Here is a 14,382-nt window from a genome sequence, read left to right on the forward strand (position 1 = left end):
ATTCAGATAACCACAAACTGTAATTCCCACGTCATGCTATCATGTATTCCGTGTCATTTATCTAAAGTGGGGAGAAATGTAACACTCCCAAATATGGCAACGTCGCTCCGATAGCCGTTAGCTGAGCGCAGTTGAAATATAGCCATCCAGGAATAAACAAGGTCATCAAGTTATCTCCCCTCATCGTCTTTATTCTAGCGCTAGGTCCGAGCTCCACCCTTGAGTTAGGACGTTACAGAGAAGATATTCGAAACCACTCTTGTCAGACCGAATCAACCCTACTAGCACTCCGCCGTCACAGGGACATCCGTGAGATTTCCAGCACGTCCGGGCTGGAGATCCGTTTTGCCGTCGGAAAGATGTCACAGGGACTTCCTAATGTCCCCTCTTGGGGACGTCTGAATAATGATATCAAATGGATATCATTTTTCGGATATCTCTCGTCTGTCCCAACCTGAATCTCATCGGGATGTAAATTTATGGATATCCCTGTGACATCCACATCACGTTCAATCAGGATATGAACCGGTAACGTACGGACTTATCCAGGACTTAAACCGGAATAACATTTCGGTTCAATTTGATTAAATTAAAAATTAATAAAGGCCTTGAAAAACTTGTTTATTATACACTGGCGGGCATTACATTGTAGAAATACACACAATAGAGGAAGATAGCAGCGCGTACAATCATGTCTTACGAACGCACTTTTCTGTAGTTTAAGACACCAAGGTGCGTTCGTAAACTATGGTTATACGATTATCTTACTCTATAGAAATAAATTCCAGCAGCATCAATCAATCAAATCCGCATGACAACAGGCCAGCACTGTTGTGCGGAGTCACGTGGTGATCCACTTACCACCATGCATGATACAAATTTTTGAGAGGTGAACGGAAACCAATTCTTTTCCGTTCACTGAACATCCTAAAAAGTGAATCATACATTATCAAGGCTTAAAAAAGATATATTTTAAGATGCTTTACGAATTTTCAATTTGGCGGTTGATCAACGTGAACTGTCTCCCCTTCGGCTGGTGGTTCATCAATTTGATCGTTGCCAGGTGCAGCTGCCTCTTCTGATCTTACTTGTTCTGGGGATCTTTTCATTAAATTCTTTTGTTTCCCATTCCAGCTCACTCTGTTTGGCGTTCCTAAATTGAGGAACACCTTTTACGCCCTCTAAAGAAAGAAAACAAGATAACAACTATTGAAATTAACTTGAAAATTAAATAAACGAACCGAAGATTGCACGAGTAATTGGCGATTTGTCGAGACCGTGTTTGCGAATTCCATTACGCAATTTCCCTTCCCAATTACATCCAGCTCTCACTTTGAGAGAAAAATTTTAGTCCACGCCCGTTTAATTGCGTCTGACATAGATGATCCTCCAATGCCACGGATTAATGCGGTCTGAAATGAAAAATAAAAAATTAAACCATAAGCTTAACTTTTTCCAATCAAATTATTTTTAAGTTACCAGTTTAAAATACTTGTCTTTGTCGGCTAGGCTCTCCTCGAACGGCATGTAAAGTTTGTAAGGTTGTGTTGGTTCATGTAAAGTTTAACATATTTTTCTCAGCTATTGTACTAGTAGTCATCGTTATTCATGTTACTTACATACACATCTTGGTACTTTTGTTAGGTTTGAAGAAAACGGTACAATCTCATTGTATCATAAATCTGAAAAAGAGAAGATTCCCAGGACTGTTCTTGCTTGGAGCTGTATGTTGACAATGAACTCATCAATTTCTCGAGTTGATGGTAGACTGGACTCAACTAAATACAGCAATCTCCTAGAACAGCATGTGCTGCCATTGAGACAAAAGACTGCATCGAACATGATTCAATATGTTCATGACTGGTAAGTTACCAATTTCTAAATTACGTAATTGATGTGACGTTTCAGTACAAGATTGTTGTTCTTTATTCAGGTTTCCAGTCCATTATTCTACTGCCGTGAAAAAGTATTATATTGAACACAAAAATTGGTTGATTCTTCTCGACTGGCCAAGGTGTTTTGGTGACGTGATTTCTGTAGAATCACTTATTGGAAGGAGATGCTCAACGAGCTGACTGAAAAGAATGTTAAAGTTTTTAGTGAGCAGCGCTTATGGGAAGAAATTTACAAAGTTTGGCAGAAGGTATGCACTGAAGACTTTGTTCAACGTCGTCTAAACGATATTTCAGTCAGTCTTGAGCGAGTGGTCAAGAAAAATGGTGATTATGTTGACTAAGTATTCTGTTTCTTTTTACTCTCTTAACAGATAATACAAACTATCTGAAAGACTCAATGGTTCATTATTTAGGCCTACACAACAACTGGATTGTGTTACATAATGCTGTTACCATTTAGTCGCAAGAGATGAGGAATAGGTAGAAGAAATCTTTCTTTGTTTATTTCAATGTATTTTCATATCCAGTTCTTCATTAAGAAACAGTGAGATGACAAAAAAAAATTAATTGTGTTTATTACACAAACAGAGAATGCTTGATAAATAAATTAGACACACATAGTAAGTCGTACACAGAAGATTGAGGAATCGTTCGTGTAAATGACTCAATCAATCAAATAATTTTGTGTTAAAAAAGCTGGTTTTTTAGCATTTCGAGGCTGACGGTTTGTGATTGCAAATTACTCCTTTTCGTGAACTGCATTCACATTGCGTTTACCAGCGACGCCTTTTCCATTTTCTGGGAAGTTTTCTTTATTCGACAAGCGAGGCTTAGCCGCTCGTGTTCTCTTCGATTTCTCCTTTTCCATCTCCTTTTTTTTATTTTTTATAATCCGTTTCTAGTTGAGCCATTTCCTCGGGATCAGTTAACACGCGGCTTCTTCCAATACGGATTCTGCTCTTGTGTCTAGGACCATTTTGTATGACTTTTGGAATGGGCATAATTTCTGCTAAACGCACACGATTCGCCGTCATATTCGCTCTAAGGGGAGTTTCACATTTGGCCGATCTTGATTGACTTGTTCCATCTCCTCCTTCAACGGTTTCTCTATCACTATTTCCCAGTGGTTGCCGATTATCGACTTCTGTCGAAGCCACTGTGCTGCCTAAAACATAACAGTCACGAGTCAGAATGTTCCCTTCTTCCTTTGCAAAATCCATTTCATCATCTTCGTCCTCCGCCGTCTGAATTTTATTCGAACCTTCGATCTCTATGGACTGCTGTGGGGTCTGTATTTCATGACCAACTAGATCTTGTGCATTATTTTGTTGCGATGGAGCTAATAAACGAACGGTAAAAAATGTAGAAAAAGTTGCTTTAATTATTTTAAAAAATTTAAAAACTATAACAAAAACCAGAATAGGAAGTTTGTCTAGTACCTTGCAGATCAGTAATCAAAGCTGATGAGAAACGCGGGTCTTCCGGTTGTAACATTGTGAAAGGGTAGATCCCAGCTCTTTTGAAACCAGAAATTAAATTAGATGGAGTCATAGCCTTATGGAAAGGATCCCTTGATAATCCTGCTACTTCATGGATGGTGATTCGCTTGCCAGGATTATTGCGATACCATTCCATGTGAGCTGTCATAATATACTTTTTTAGCGCTGCAAACACCGACACATCCAACGGTTGTAGCTTATGGGAGGTGTGGGGAGGCAAAGTAATAAGCTCCATGCCGTAGTCTTTTGCTTTCTTAACAACTAGGTAATCCAAGTGAGCAGAGAAATTATCCCAAACGATTAGGACTGCATTTTCTTGGCTGCTTTGCACATAATGCTGTACATGATCTATGACATCAACCATGATGTTCCCATCAACCCAACCAGTTCCGTTTGCAAAAGCAATTGAACCAGGAACTGAGTTATTCATACTTTTTCGGTTGACATTCTTTAGCGGAAAGACATAAGCTGGAGGAATAAAACCTCCTGCAGCGTTTCCAAAGCATATCATAGAAACATTAGTTCCTCGTTCTGCACCGGTGGTTTGACGAACCTTAAAGAATTAAATTAATGAAATACCGACAAATACTTCGAAAAAATAACAGTTTACGGTATTTACCTGCTTAGTACCACGGATAGCTACAACGGATTCAGGGGCCATCACCGTTTGATTGCTAGTTTCATCAATATTAAATATTCGATGTGGTGGATACTGATGACGGGCAAAAATAGAAGCCAACTTCTGTTAATAAGCGTGAACAACTGGGTAGTTGAAGCCGGCAGCTCGAGCTTGACTTGTAGCTTCAGCTTTTCTTAGAGATAGGCAGTCGTTCCTCTTCATAAACGAAGTGAACCAATCTTCTCCAGCAGTATGATATTCATGCCACATTGCAGGACATTAAATTCCATTACCGAGCACAAAGCTGTAAACGAGCTTTCTCACTTCACTAGGAGTCAAGGAATAATTGCTCTGCATTGCAAGCTTCAGATATTCAACGAGCTCCTCCTCTTCTTCATATTTCAGGATTTGCCTGTGATGCACTTTATTCGATAAATAGTTATCAGGGATGGAGGCAAGATGTTTCACTTTTGAAAGTGAGTGAAAAGGGTAGTCTTAGAAATGCCATGACTTTCTGCTACTTTTCTATATGAAATCTTCTGCCATTTAAGATCGTGATGTAATTTCAACTGTCTGAGAGCACTAATCAATATTTCTCTTGGCATCTTTTCCTTTTTCCTGTGGTAGTTACGAACCATATTGAAACCTGTAATGTTCCAACACGTTTTCATTTTAGTATTTCAGTATTTCAGTATAGTTGAGTCAACAAAAGTGAAATCATAACTCACTAGTGTATAAATCCTGACTTTTACAAGTGAAGAATATATTGAACAATCCAGGTGTCATTCAGGGTGTCACTACAGTCTTTCGTCTACGTTGGCTTTTTGACTATTTTACTAGGGCCAGGGTTGTTACTAAACAGAAGTAAAAAAGTCACGTGTTTACAAGGGTGGAGTTATAGCCAGATAAACGACCACCCACCGACAAAAACAAGGAGAAAAGTTAAAAAATAAAGGCATCTAAACTTTTTTTTATATTATCTCCACTGATACGTAACAGAATTCAAAAGAAGACAGCACTTCTGAAAGAGAAATGAATTTCATTTTCATTAGTGCGTCTTTTAATCAAAATAATTCAGCCGTTGTAGAGAAAAATTTTGTTCCATTTTTACCCTGGCTCTGTTCCGTTTAACCCTAATTTTTGTTTTTTTTCATTTTTTCCTCTTGTCATTTTATTAAATAACTATGAAAGAGTTGGACGAAAAAAAAAAATTACGGAATGTAAAACAATGCAAGGGAATCACTACTATACTTTTTTTTTCGTTTTTCTTGTAAAAAAAAATTTGGGAGCGTAAAAAAAAAATGTCCCAAATAGCCCCGGTCTCCCCTACACTTGTGGAAAAGGAGAGCAGAAGACGGATTTCAAAGATTCCAGATGACTTGTGGCAATAACCAGCAGAAGACTGAACAAGCATGAGAAAAACATTTTCCATGTAGGGCTGTGGAGCCCCTACGCAAACAGGATACCTTACAACATTGCATTGGTGATTCTAAATTTATAAATTTTTGAATTTTATTTCTAAAATTATTAAACGAATTATAACATTGATATGTTTTACTGGAAGACTGTTTGTTTATAAAAAATGATAATTGAAACAAATTAGGAATAAAAATGTATCATTCGCTTAATTAACTTAGCAATGGCAACGTCGTGCTTATGCCGCCATTCGTCATTCTGACATGAGTTTAGTGTTTACAGTTTTAACCGTGACACTGCGTTCACATCTTGAAGATCAACAGTTCTGAATGACTTTTTAAAATTAAATCATGTACAACTTACCTTTTAAATTCCGTGGACGACAAGAGCATTATTCTCCATCTTCATCCGACGTTCGTCCAAAAAAAACATTAGTAGGAAAACGGCAGTGTAGAAGAAGGATCAATATTTCAGTTGCAAAATTCAACAGAAAAGACTATATAGAAAACTTATTTGGTGACGAAGATGAGCTGCACAGGTCAGAATATTATAGGCCATGTTTTTATATTGAATTCTAACTAATGTGTTTCTTATTGCAGTGCTGTCCCCTCATTCCCGTATAGCGCAGGATGTCCAAAGGACGTCCATTTTAAGTCCCCACATCCCAATCGTATCCCAATACGTAACGGATTTAAAATGGACATCCGTCGGATTTGTGATATGGGGAGAGAAATCGACATGGAAAGGTTACATCCAATTAACATCCCACAAAGAATTTGAAAAAGACTTTGTGGGATGCAAAGCGTTTATTACAAATATTATATTCTGCTATAAATATTTATAAGAAATATTTTCTTTCTATAGATTTTTTATCTTGTCACTATTCAGTTTTTGGACTTAGAACAATTGCATGCCCTCATTGGACGATTCAGTGTGATTCGAACATTCGATATCGATCAATAATATTGATCGATACTTTATGTAGTCACTCATTAAACAAAGGGAAAATATTGATTACATTTTCATAAAAAGATTTTTTTTTTTAGTTTACTAAATAACAATTTTTTATGCAGATAATTCAACTTTTTTCTATTTTGGAAAAAATTAAAAATTAATACGAATTTTGGCAACATGTTTCTGCATTCGTCGAAATCCAGACCCACCATTACTTGTCGTCTTTTCTTCGAGCGGGAGTGTGGTACAGTCACATACTATCTTTAGTGAAATTTTTTAGACTTTCTGTGTTGATTTTGAAGTGAATTTTCTTCAAATAAGTAACTCTTTTCTCGGATAATTACACTGCGATTTTTTCTACGGTATTTCAAAGAGTCCATGGTATGTAGAATTCTTTATAATTGTAAATATACAAAATTCTCTTTTTTTCGCCAGCATGTTAAACGTGGTGACCATGTGCTTGCCTCGTGTTCGGCAATTTTTTTAATTTTCAATTTTTTGGTTAACCTTACCTTATTGCTTCTTTTTTTTTGGTAAACTTCAAAACGCATTCCATTACTCATTTTAATGTAGTTCTATTTTTGTATATAGATTTCCTCATGATGGCGGGTGACTTTGATATATCTTCTAATTCATCGTCGAATTCTTCATCTCCATTTCGTTCCCCTGCAGCATCAACGTCATCATCACGATCAGTGATAACCAAAAAAGTAAAAACACAAATTAGATATAGGCCTTACAGTGCTAGATATAAGCGTAAAAGGGTTCAAAAAGAACTTAATTCCCAAATTTATATTGAAACTAAATGTGGGACGGCACCACCGATCCCTCATTTGTCATCAGAATCCGACGAGTTGTCATCAGATGATGATTTCTATAGCTGTGTTGATGTTGAATCGAGCGCATCATTTCAAGACTTTTACGATTCTGGTAGACTTAGTGATTTTACCCCTGATTCGTCAGATACTGATGATGTGGATTTTGATGATGAGGATTTTTTAGTACGAAATATTTTATTGAGACATTATGAAGACGGTAGTGGGAAACAGGGAATTTTTGACGACAATAATGTTGGAAATGATGAGCGTCCTACATTTAGGCAGCTGTTCTCTGTTTGGGTAACTATTTGGGGAATTTGTCAAAATGCTGTCGATGATCTACTGTCTCTATTTAGAAGTCAGTCTTGGGGATTAGATTTACCTAAAACGTGTCGGTCCCTTTTAAAAACTCCGCGTTCTGTCAATGTAAAAGATATACCGCCTGGGAAATATCATCATTTCGGAATTCTGAATGGAATAATACGCATACTAAATTTAATTTCAGAATCAGACATTCCATTTGAGATCTTTATTTTTGTCAACGTAGACGGCCTTCCAATCGCAAAGAGTAGTGGGAGCCAATTGTGGCCAATCCTAGCTATGATTTCAAATATTCACTTTCGACAAGTGTTTTGCGTTGGGCTTTTTCATGGTAGTGAAAAACCGCATTTCTCGTGTGAATATCTTGCCGATTTCATATCTGAGGCACTTAATCTATGTAATAATGGTTTTACGTACAAAGGTCGCACTCATATTTTAAAAATTGATGGTTTCATATGCGATGCTCCTGTTCGGTCCTTCATTTTGGGGGTTAAAAGTCATTCTGGTTACTTTGGTTGCACGAGATGCATACAACAGGGAGAATATCTTGGCAGGGTTGTCTTTTTAGAGCGTGACTCTCCTGCGAGAACGGATCAATCGTTTCGGAATCGCCAACATGAAGATCATCATGTCGGCGATTCCATTCTTGAAAGACTTGATATCGACATGGTAAAGGATATCCCCCTTGACCCTATGCACTTAGTAAAACTTGGTGTTAGTAGAAAATTACTCTTGACTTGGATTCGTGGCCCATTACACCACAGACTGCTCAAGTCGCAAGTTTTAGTGTTGTCATCTCGATTAGAGGATTTACGAGATTATGTCCCAAAAGAATATCCGAGAAAAACCAGGTCATTAAAATTTGTTGATCGAATGAAGGCAACGGAACATGGATTTGTTCATTCTTGTGTCGGTCCCGTAATTTTTATGGATATTTTGCCCCCTCGCGTTTTTAATAATTTCTTGGTTTTTCATGTGGCTATTACTATTCTTTCATATCAAGAATTTTGCCATACCCAGAATGATTACGCACGGGATTTATTAAAATTTTTCGTGGAAGAAGCTGAAGAAATCTACGGGTCAGAATTTTTGTCTTATAATGTACACAGCCTCATACACCTTCCGATGACGTTTTGCGTTACGGCTCACTCCCAAATTTTTCTGCATTTCCATTTGAGAATTATATGCAGACTTTGAAAAAACTAATAAGAAAGAGTGACAAGCCCTTACAACAGATAGCGAAGCGTTTGGTAGAGTTGGGAAATTTTGACTTTGCCAAAAACAAGAAGGAAGTGTCAGTTCACAATCGTGTTTTCCGTTTCGAGCATGACAAAGGCCCCTTACTGCCCGGTCTCCGCTTCCGTTCAATAATCCAGTACAGGGAATTGAGGGTGGGTCCATGGCATTTGACTTGTAAAATTCCGAATTCATGTATCTATCTGAAGGATATGACTGTCTTTTGCATAGAAAACATTATTAAAACAGAGAACAACTCTTTATTTATTGGTCGGCGATTCAATCAAACAAGTGATCTCTACTCTTATCCTATTAGATCTTCTTGTTACCACATCTATTCTGTAAGTCTTTTATCTGATCGGTTAGAGGCCTTGCCAATAGATTTGTTTCAAGTAAAAGCTGTTCAACTTCCTATTCCTTCACGAAATGGATCTTTTGCAGTATTTCCTTTGCATTTTGAAAATCACCATTAAGTTTAATGAATTAATGTAGTATTTTGTAAATTTTTTGAAACCTTTTTAGCCTAAATTTGCAATTGTCGAGGAAATCACTGAAGATGTTGATGATGTTGACAAGTGGGTGGAAGTTGTATGTGAGAGTTGGTTTGATGGTGAATACTGTTTATTTCCTCCGAAAAGCAAAGAAAAATATATTACGACTTATGTAAAAACATGTCATCAACCAGACTCAAGTTGGGTCAAATATCCTGCAAAATTAATCAAAACATATGGTGAGAGAGTAAGACCTTAATTATTTCATTGTCCTGTGTTTAAATCTTGTATTCATTTAGCATCTTACGATGAAGCAAGACAAAAACTCAATAAAGCAGTTAAGGGGGATGATCTGTGTACAACCGACGCAGATGAAAGGAAAAAAACCAGAAAATCGCGAATGTCAAAATTTTCCCGAGAAGATAAAAATGAAGATGATGACATGGCAATCAATCGTTCAAAGAAAACATCTTTTAAAAGAATTCGGCAATTCCCGGCTAGTGGCAGCGAAGACGAAATGGCGAATTCTCCTGTTCCGCCAAAACCACCAGCAATTGCATTAGCCAATACCAAGCTTTCCTCACAAAGTCAGATTACAGTCCTTTACTTTTTTTAATTCTCGTAAACTAATGTTGTATAAACGTAATTTAGGCAATCTACAATCTCAACGTTCTTGCATCAAAAGAACAAAAAGTTTGCCATCAAACAGTAAGAAGCCAACCAGAAATGAGAATGTGAGATGCTTTCCTGAAAAGCAAACAGGTTTGCGAGATACAACTAGCAAGCCAAATGACTCGTTTAAAGACGACAGCGACATACTTTCGTTTTCAGGTAAATAATTGAAATATTGATTCAAAAAAAATTTTTACGGTAATTTTGTACAGATCGAACTCATCATTTTTCCACCCGATATCGTCCTGTAAATTACGGGTATTCTGTTCCAGAATTTGGAGATGAAGGCGAATTTCAGTCAATGGACACTGATTTGAACCAGTCAAACAGTGAAAATCCAGCAAACACCAGAATTAATCATGCGAGACATGGATCTGAAAAGCATAGTTTGCAACCTAATACGTCCAGCAACAGCATTGACACAATTGAAGATGATGGTAATATTTCCAAAAATATTCCATTACCGTTTTCAGGTGAATATTTAAAATACCAGCACTATCAATATTTATTTTTTTTTAACCCAAAATGTATCAATTTACAATTAATATTGTTTAGGCCAAGCTGTGCATTTTTCTACTAGACATCGTCCAGTAAATTACGGTTACTCTGTTCCATCATTAAGCGATGAAGAAGACTCTACGGACACTTGGACTTCTGCTATGGAACCTGAGAAAGCAAAAACCAAATCGTTTCATGAAAGTGACACCAATCATTCAGTTACTAAAGCAAAATTAGCGCTGTCATCAACAAGTATGGCAGGTAGGGCAATTTTCTTCAGATTTTTCGTATCAAATGGAATATAAATCTTTATACGGCACGATTTTCATTTTCTAGGGAAGTCAGATTCAGACAAAGGAAAGAGTTTGTTACCATCATCCAATAATAAACAGCAAAAAAGTGCTTGGTCAGGATCCCAGTCAGCTGTTTCTCATCGTTTCCCCAATGACAAAGTGGCTTGTGAATCCCAACCCCATTATTCCCTTTACGACAATGACAACGCATCTCCGAGATCCGAGCCATATCATTCCCGGTACGACAATAACAAAGCGTCTGCTGTTTCTCGATCTCAAAACTCACTCAGAACCGTTAAATTTCGAAATAATGGTAGGTTATCTTTCTGGTATTTAAAAAAATAATTATCGCTGTATTAATGGCAATGCTAACGTTCTTTATTATTTTCAGAAACTTCGTCACAACTCTTACATCGAGGCATAGTCAAAGCAAACTTTGGAATCCAGGATAATCAGAAGTTAACAAGTGGATTATTTGAACGAATGAAGTGGATGGATTTGGCTCTTCAAAAGAAAATTTTAAATGATGAGCCAGAGCAAGATGGTTTTAATTTCGAAATCTTCCCTCTCACTTCAATGTTGGAATTTGAAGAAGTGAACGACCAGCTCAAGCCTTTTCATGCTCGAAAATCTTTAGTAAGTATAATATGTACTGAAAACTGTATTGAATTCATGTGTTCCTCATTATTTACATTTTTTTTCTAGAAAGAGAAACTTGCAGTAATTGGAGGAAAAAGTCCTGCAAGTGTAGTGAGGAAAATCCTAAAAAGGTTCTGGATAAGGAGTTCGGCAAGCAATTTAGCTGGTACGGGCGAAGAGGAAATTGCAGCTTGGGATCCTCTCTTCTTGGAAAAATAATACTAGGTACGAGATAAAAATTTTTTACTTTTCTCCGCATAAACTAATACCAGAAATATACTTTTATACCAGAATCCGCTACTTCTAGTAAGACGTTACCCATAACAGAAACAGACGCCATTGACGCAGCAATGTCTTGGCTTCGCCATTTAAAGGATAAGAAGACTAACGCTAATTGAAACATCAGCCCTATCAACCGTGGTTTCCTCGATCAACCAAGAACATTACATTTTAATTATTTTAGTTATGAATTTAGGCGATTTCTTTATTCATTGTCTTTTCTTTTAATTAACACAACTAAATTGCAATTAGCGGTTTTCGTGTTGAATTTATTCTGTTTGTATTTATTGTAAGAAATACAGTTTCTCGGTTTTTATATGATATTTTAAAAATTATTTAGAAAGCACATTCACGTTAATATTAAATGAAAGTTAGAATTCAAAGCCCTAGCACGTCTAATTTACATCCAAAACGGTAAAAATGCAACGTCCTTAGGACGTCTTTAAGATAACTTTTGGGTACTAAACGGGGCGGTCATAGGTAGAGCAAGAAGCCGTCCATGGGACATCCATAACGGACATCCATTGAATGTCCTTTGGACCGCACTGTGCTATATGGGTTGTTAATCACCACAAATCAATCCAACGTAGAATCTTTTCTCTATCGTACTTCTGGTGCAACTCCAAATGATGAAGAAGACATGGCAGTTCTTAGGTTAGCATGTTCATAATATTTTTGTTATGCCAATAAAATTTAGTTCATACTTACTTGTTACAGGGAGTCTGATGAAATTCAAGTTTGCATTGGCCGTGATGATGAAAACTTACCGAGAGAAACAAATAATTGTCTTGAGGGCATTCTATTAGTTTCACCATTACACAATCAGTGTGGTGTAATCTATGGTACTGATGATAATGAAAATAAACTGAAATGACTGAAAATAAACTGATTTGCATTCCGAACAAGCTTTCTTTTTTAGTATTTATATAACAAATTACCAAATCGAATTTTGACGTCCCTTGGATGTCGACATCCAGATTTTTTAGATACGTTTCCGTTTGGACATCCAATGTATATCATTTTATGATCCCTCCATCCAAAAGACAATTCGTGTCCTTTTCAGACAGCTCTGAGATGTCAGGCTAAGAATATTCAGATGACGTCCCATTAGTTACGTCAATCCAATGTCCATGTCCAAATGGCGTCGGAAAACGACGAACGTAAATCGGATATACCGACGTCTCTATGATATCCCTAAGACAAAGAGTGCTAGTAGGGAAGTCACCAACCAGAGCAGCAGACCACATTTCTGTCAAACAAGAAGACAGAGGTAGGGTTGCTCTGGGTTTCGGCAACCACATGAGTTTCCGCAACATGAAATATAATGTTTGGTACAAGATACAAACAACACAGTACAGTCGGCCATTCTTCACGTTGCACTTGCCTAAGCGAGGCAATGAAAGAATATCAGCCAATTTTACCTTTACTTTATTAGTTTTATTATTTTTATTTAACATCTTTCGTGTGTTTTAACATCTTTACATGTGAACATCGTCATTTGGATTGGATGAAGAGCAGTTCTGATTTATGAATAATCCCGTTCACGCCCACTGTCCTCCAGAATTTACCGCCCCCTCCTCCATTGCTTCATTACCGCCATCACGTCTTCCAGCAGTTGACATTTCACCCGCGCACGCCTTGCGCCAACATCCGCATGGGTCCCAATTGCCGGATGGTCGTCCTCCACGATGTCGGGTTCTATAATGGATACGATTCTGTTTACTTTCCACAACGTCATCACCCTCCAACCATCGGGAAGAACTTATATCAGCTGGGCAACCATTAAATCCTTTAAATTTTTGTTGTTTGTTTGCAATGTTAAATATTTGCTATTGTTGAAATGCTTGCAAAAATTTTAGAAAAATGAAGACTTAAACATAAATCGTTATGCATTATGTTATTAATGTGCAATAAACCATCCTTGAAAAAAAATGAATCCACATAATGTATTTATTTCAATATTTATACAAGGTTAAGTATTAAAAAGAAATCCATTTCTTTTAACTACGCTTATAATAAATTTAAAAATGAACTATCCGGCAAATAGATAACTACTCCTTAATTTTTTTATTTTTCGTATTAAATGCTGGATTAAAAATAAAAATACGTTCAAGGAAAAAATTTGAACACGGTTAAGTTCTCCCCTTTTGGAAACAGACTAATAATGAAACTTAGCGATCGGCCCCAATTAGCTCTAATCGAGTTAACCGCACCGATAAAGTGCATTTGGGGCTGAATTGAGGTGCCACTTTTTCAGTCGGGAAAAATTTGAGGTTAACCCGTTGCCCCAACGCAATTTTAAAAAAATGCCGTTCTTTCGGTTTCAGAGTAATAATCGGGGCCGGCGGGTAGAACGAGCTATTATCGGGGTTGTTATCGGATCGATCGGGTGAAACAGTCAATCGATTATGTTTTTTGCATCGATGAATCGATTGATTGCAATCGGGGTAGCTTCCCTGATTCTGATACCTCGATTAAACCCCAATTGAATTCGGGGAGAAGAATTGTCCACCCTGAAGCACGCCTCGATGGTCCGAAATGAGAAACCCGATTGGCAAAAAAGCGTCCCGATTGGCTCGAGGCCGGTCCTTAAATGAAACAATTGAAAATCCTCTTGGCTGTTGGAAGGAAGTCCGTAGAATATAATTTTCGCACATCCATTGCACTTCCAAGGTGACTAGCCGACGGACATCCCTGGAACTACCCATTGAGTACATGAATATCTAACGGATGTTCGGCCATGATTCGGACA

At 37.3% G+C, this 14,382-nt stretch overlaps 2 protein-coding genes and 1 long non-coding RNA gene across 3 annotated transcripts; 2 read left to right on the forward strand and 1 right to left on the reverse strand.

Annotated features, from left to right (window-relative positions):
• Window positions 1-876: 876 nt before the first annotated feature.
• On the reverse strand, window positions 877-1,577 carry LOC116928283. Its single transcript, XR_006651298.1, has 3 exons — window positions 1,480-1,577; window positions 1,242-1,412; window positions 877-1,181 (listed from the first exon to the last, which is right to left on the reverse strand). It is a non-coding gene; the product is annotated as an uncharacterized LOC116928283 (long non-coding RNA).
• Window positions 1,578-5,954: 4,377 nt separating this feature from the next.
• Window positions 5,955-10,515, forward strand: LOC116916605. Its single transcript, XM_045172392.1, has 10 exons — window positions 5,955-5,967; window positions 6,029-6,175; window positions 6,975-8,440; window positions 8,713-8,913; window positions 8,968-9,099; window positions 9,281-9,488; window positions 9,549-9,836; window positions 9,901-10,080; window positions 10,134-10,394; window positions 10,502-10,515. The coding sequence occupies exons 1-10, from the start codon at window positions 5,955-5,957 to the stop codon at window positions 10,513-10,515; spliced, it is 2,910 nt and encodes a 969-aa protein (XP_045028327.1).
• On the forward strand, window positions 10,418-11,570 carry LOC123471273. The gene is made up of 4 exons (XM_045172413.1): window positions 10,418-10,680; window positions 10,756-11,025; window positions 11,104-11,348; window positions 11,418-11,570. The coding sequence occupies exons 1-4, from the start codon at window positions 10,581-10,583 to the stop codon at window positions 11,568-11,570; spliced, it is 768 nt and encodes a 255-aa protein (XP_045028348.1). The 5' UTR covers window positions 10,418-10,580.
• Window positions 11,571-14,382: the final 2,812 nt, after the last annotated feature.

This window comes from Daphnia magna, linkage group LG1 (assembly GCF_020631705.1).
Source record: "Daphnia magna isolate NIES linkage group LG1, ASM2063170v1.1, whole genome shotgun sequence".
In the NCBI taxonomy this organism is placed as follows: Eukaryota; Metazoa; Arthropoda; class Branchiopoda; order Diplostraca; family Daphniidae; genus Daphnia; species Daphnia magna.

What these genes read in the sequence shown, in the direction of transcription:
- LOC116916605 (XM_045172392.1), top strand. An exon ending in AGAGAAATCGACATGGAAAG is followed by an intron (nt 6,176 to 6,974) that starts GTTACATCCAAT and finishes TTTTGTATATAG; the next exon opens with ATTTCCTCATGATGGCGGGT. An exon ending in CTTGTTACCACATCTATTCT is followed by an intron (nt 9,100 to 9,280) that starts GTAAGTCTTTTA and finishes AAACCTTTTTAG; the next exon opens with CCTAAATTTGCAATTGTCGA.
- LOC123471273 (XM_045172413.1), top strand. Translation starts at nt 10,581, where the DNA reads ATGGAACCTGAGAAAGCAAAAACCAAATCGTTTCATGAAAGTGACACC. An exon ending in CGTTAAATTTCGAAATAATG is followed by an intron (nt 11,026 to 11,103) that starts GTAGGTTATCTT and finishes TATTATTTTCAG; the next exon opens with AAACTTCGTCACAACTCTTA. An exon ending in TTCATGCTCGAAAATCTTTA is followed by an intron (nt 11,349 to 11,417) that starts GTAAGTATAATA and finishes TTTTTTTTCTAG; the next exon opens with AAAGAGAAACTTGCAGTAAT.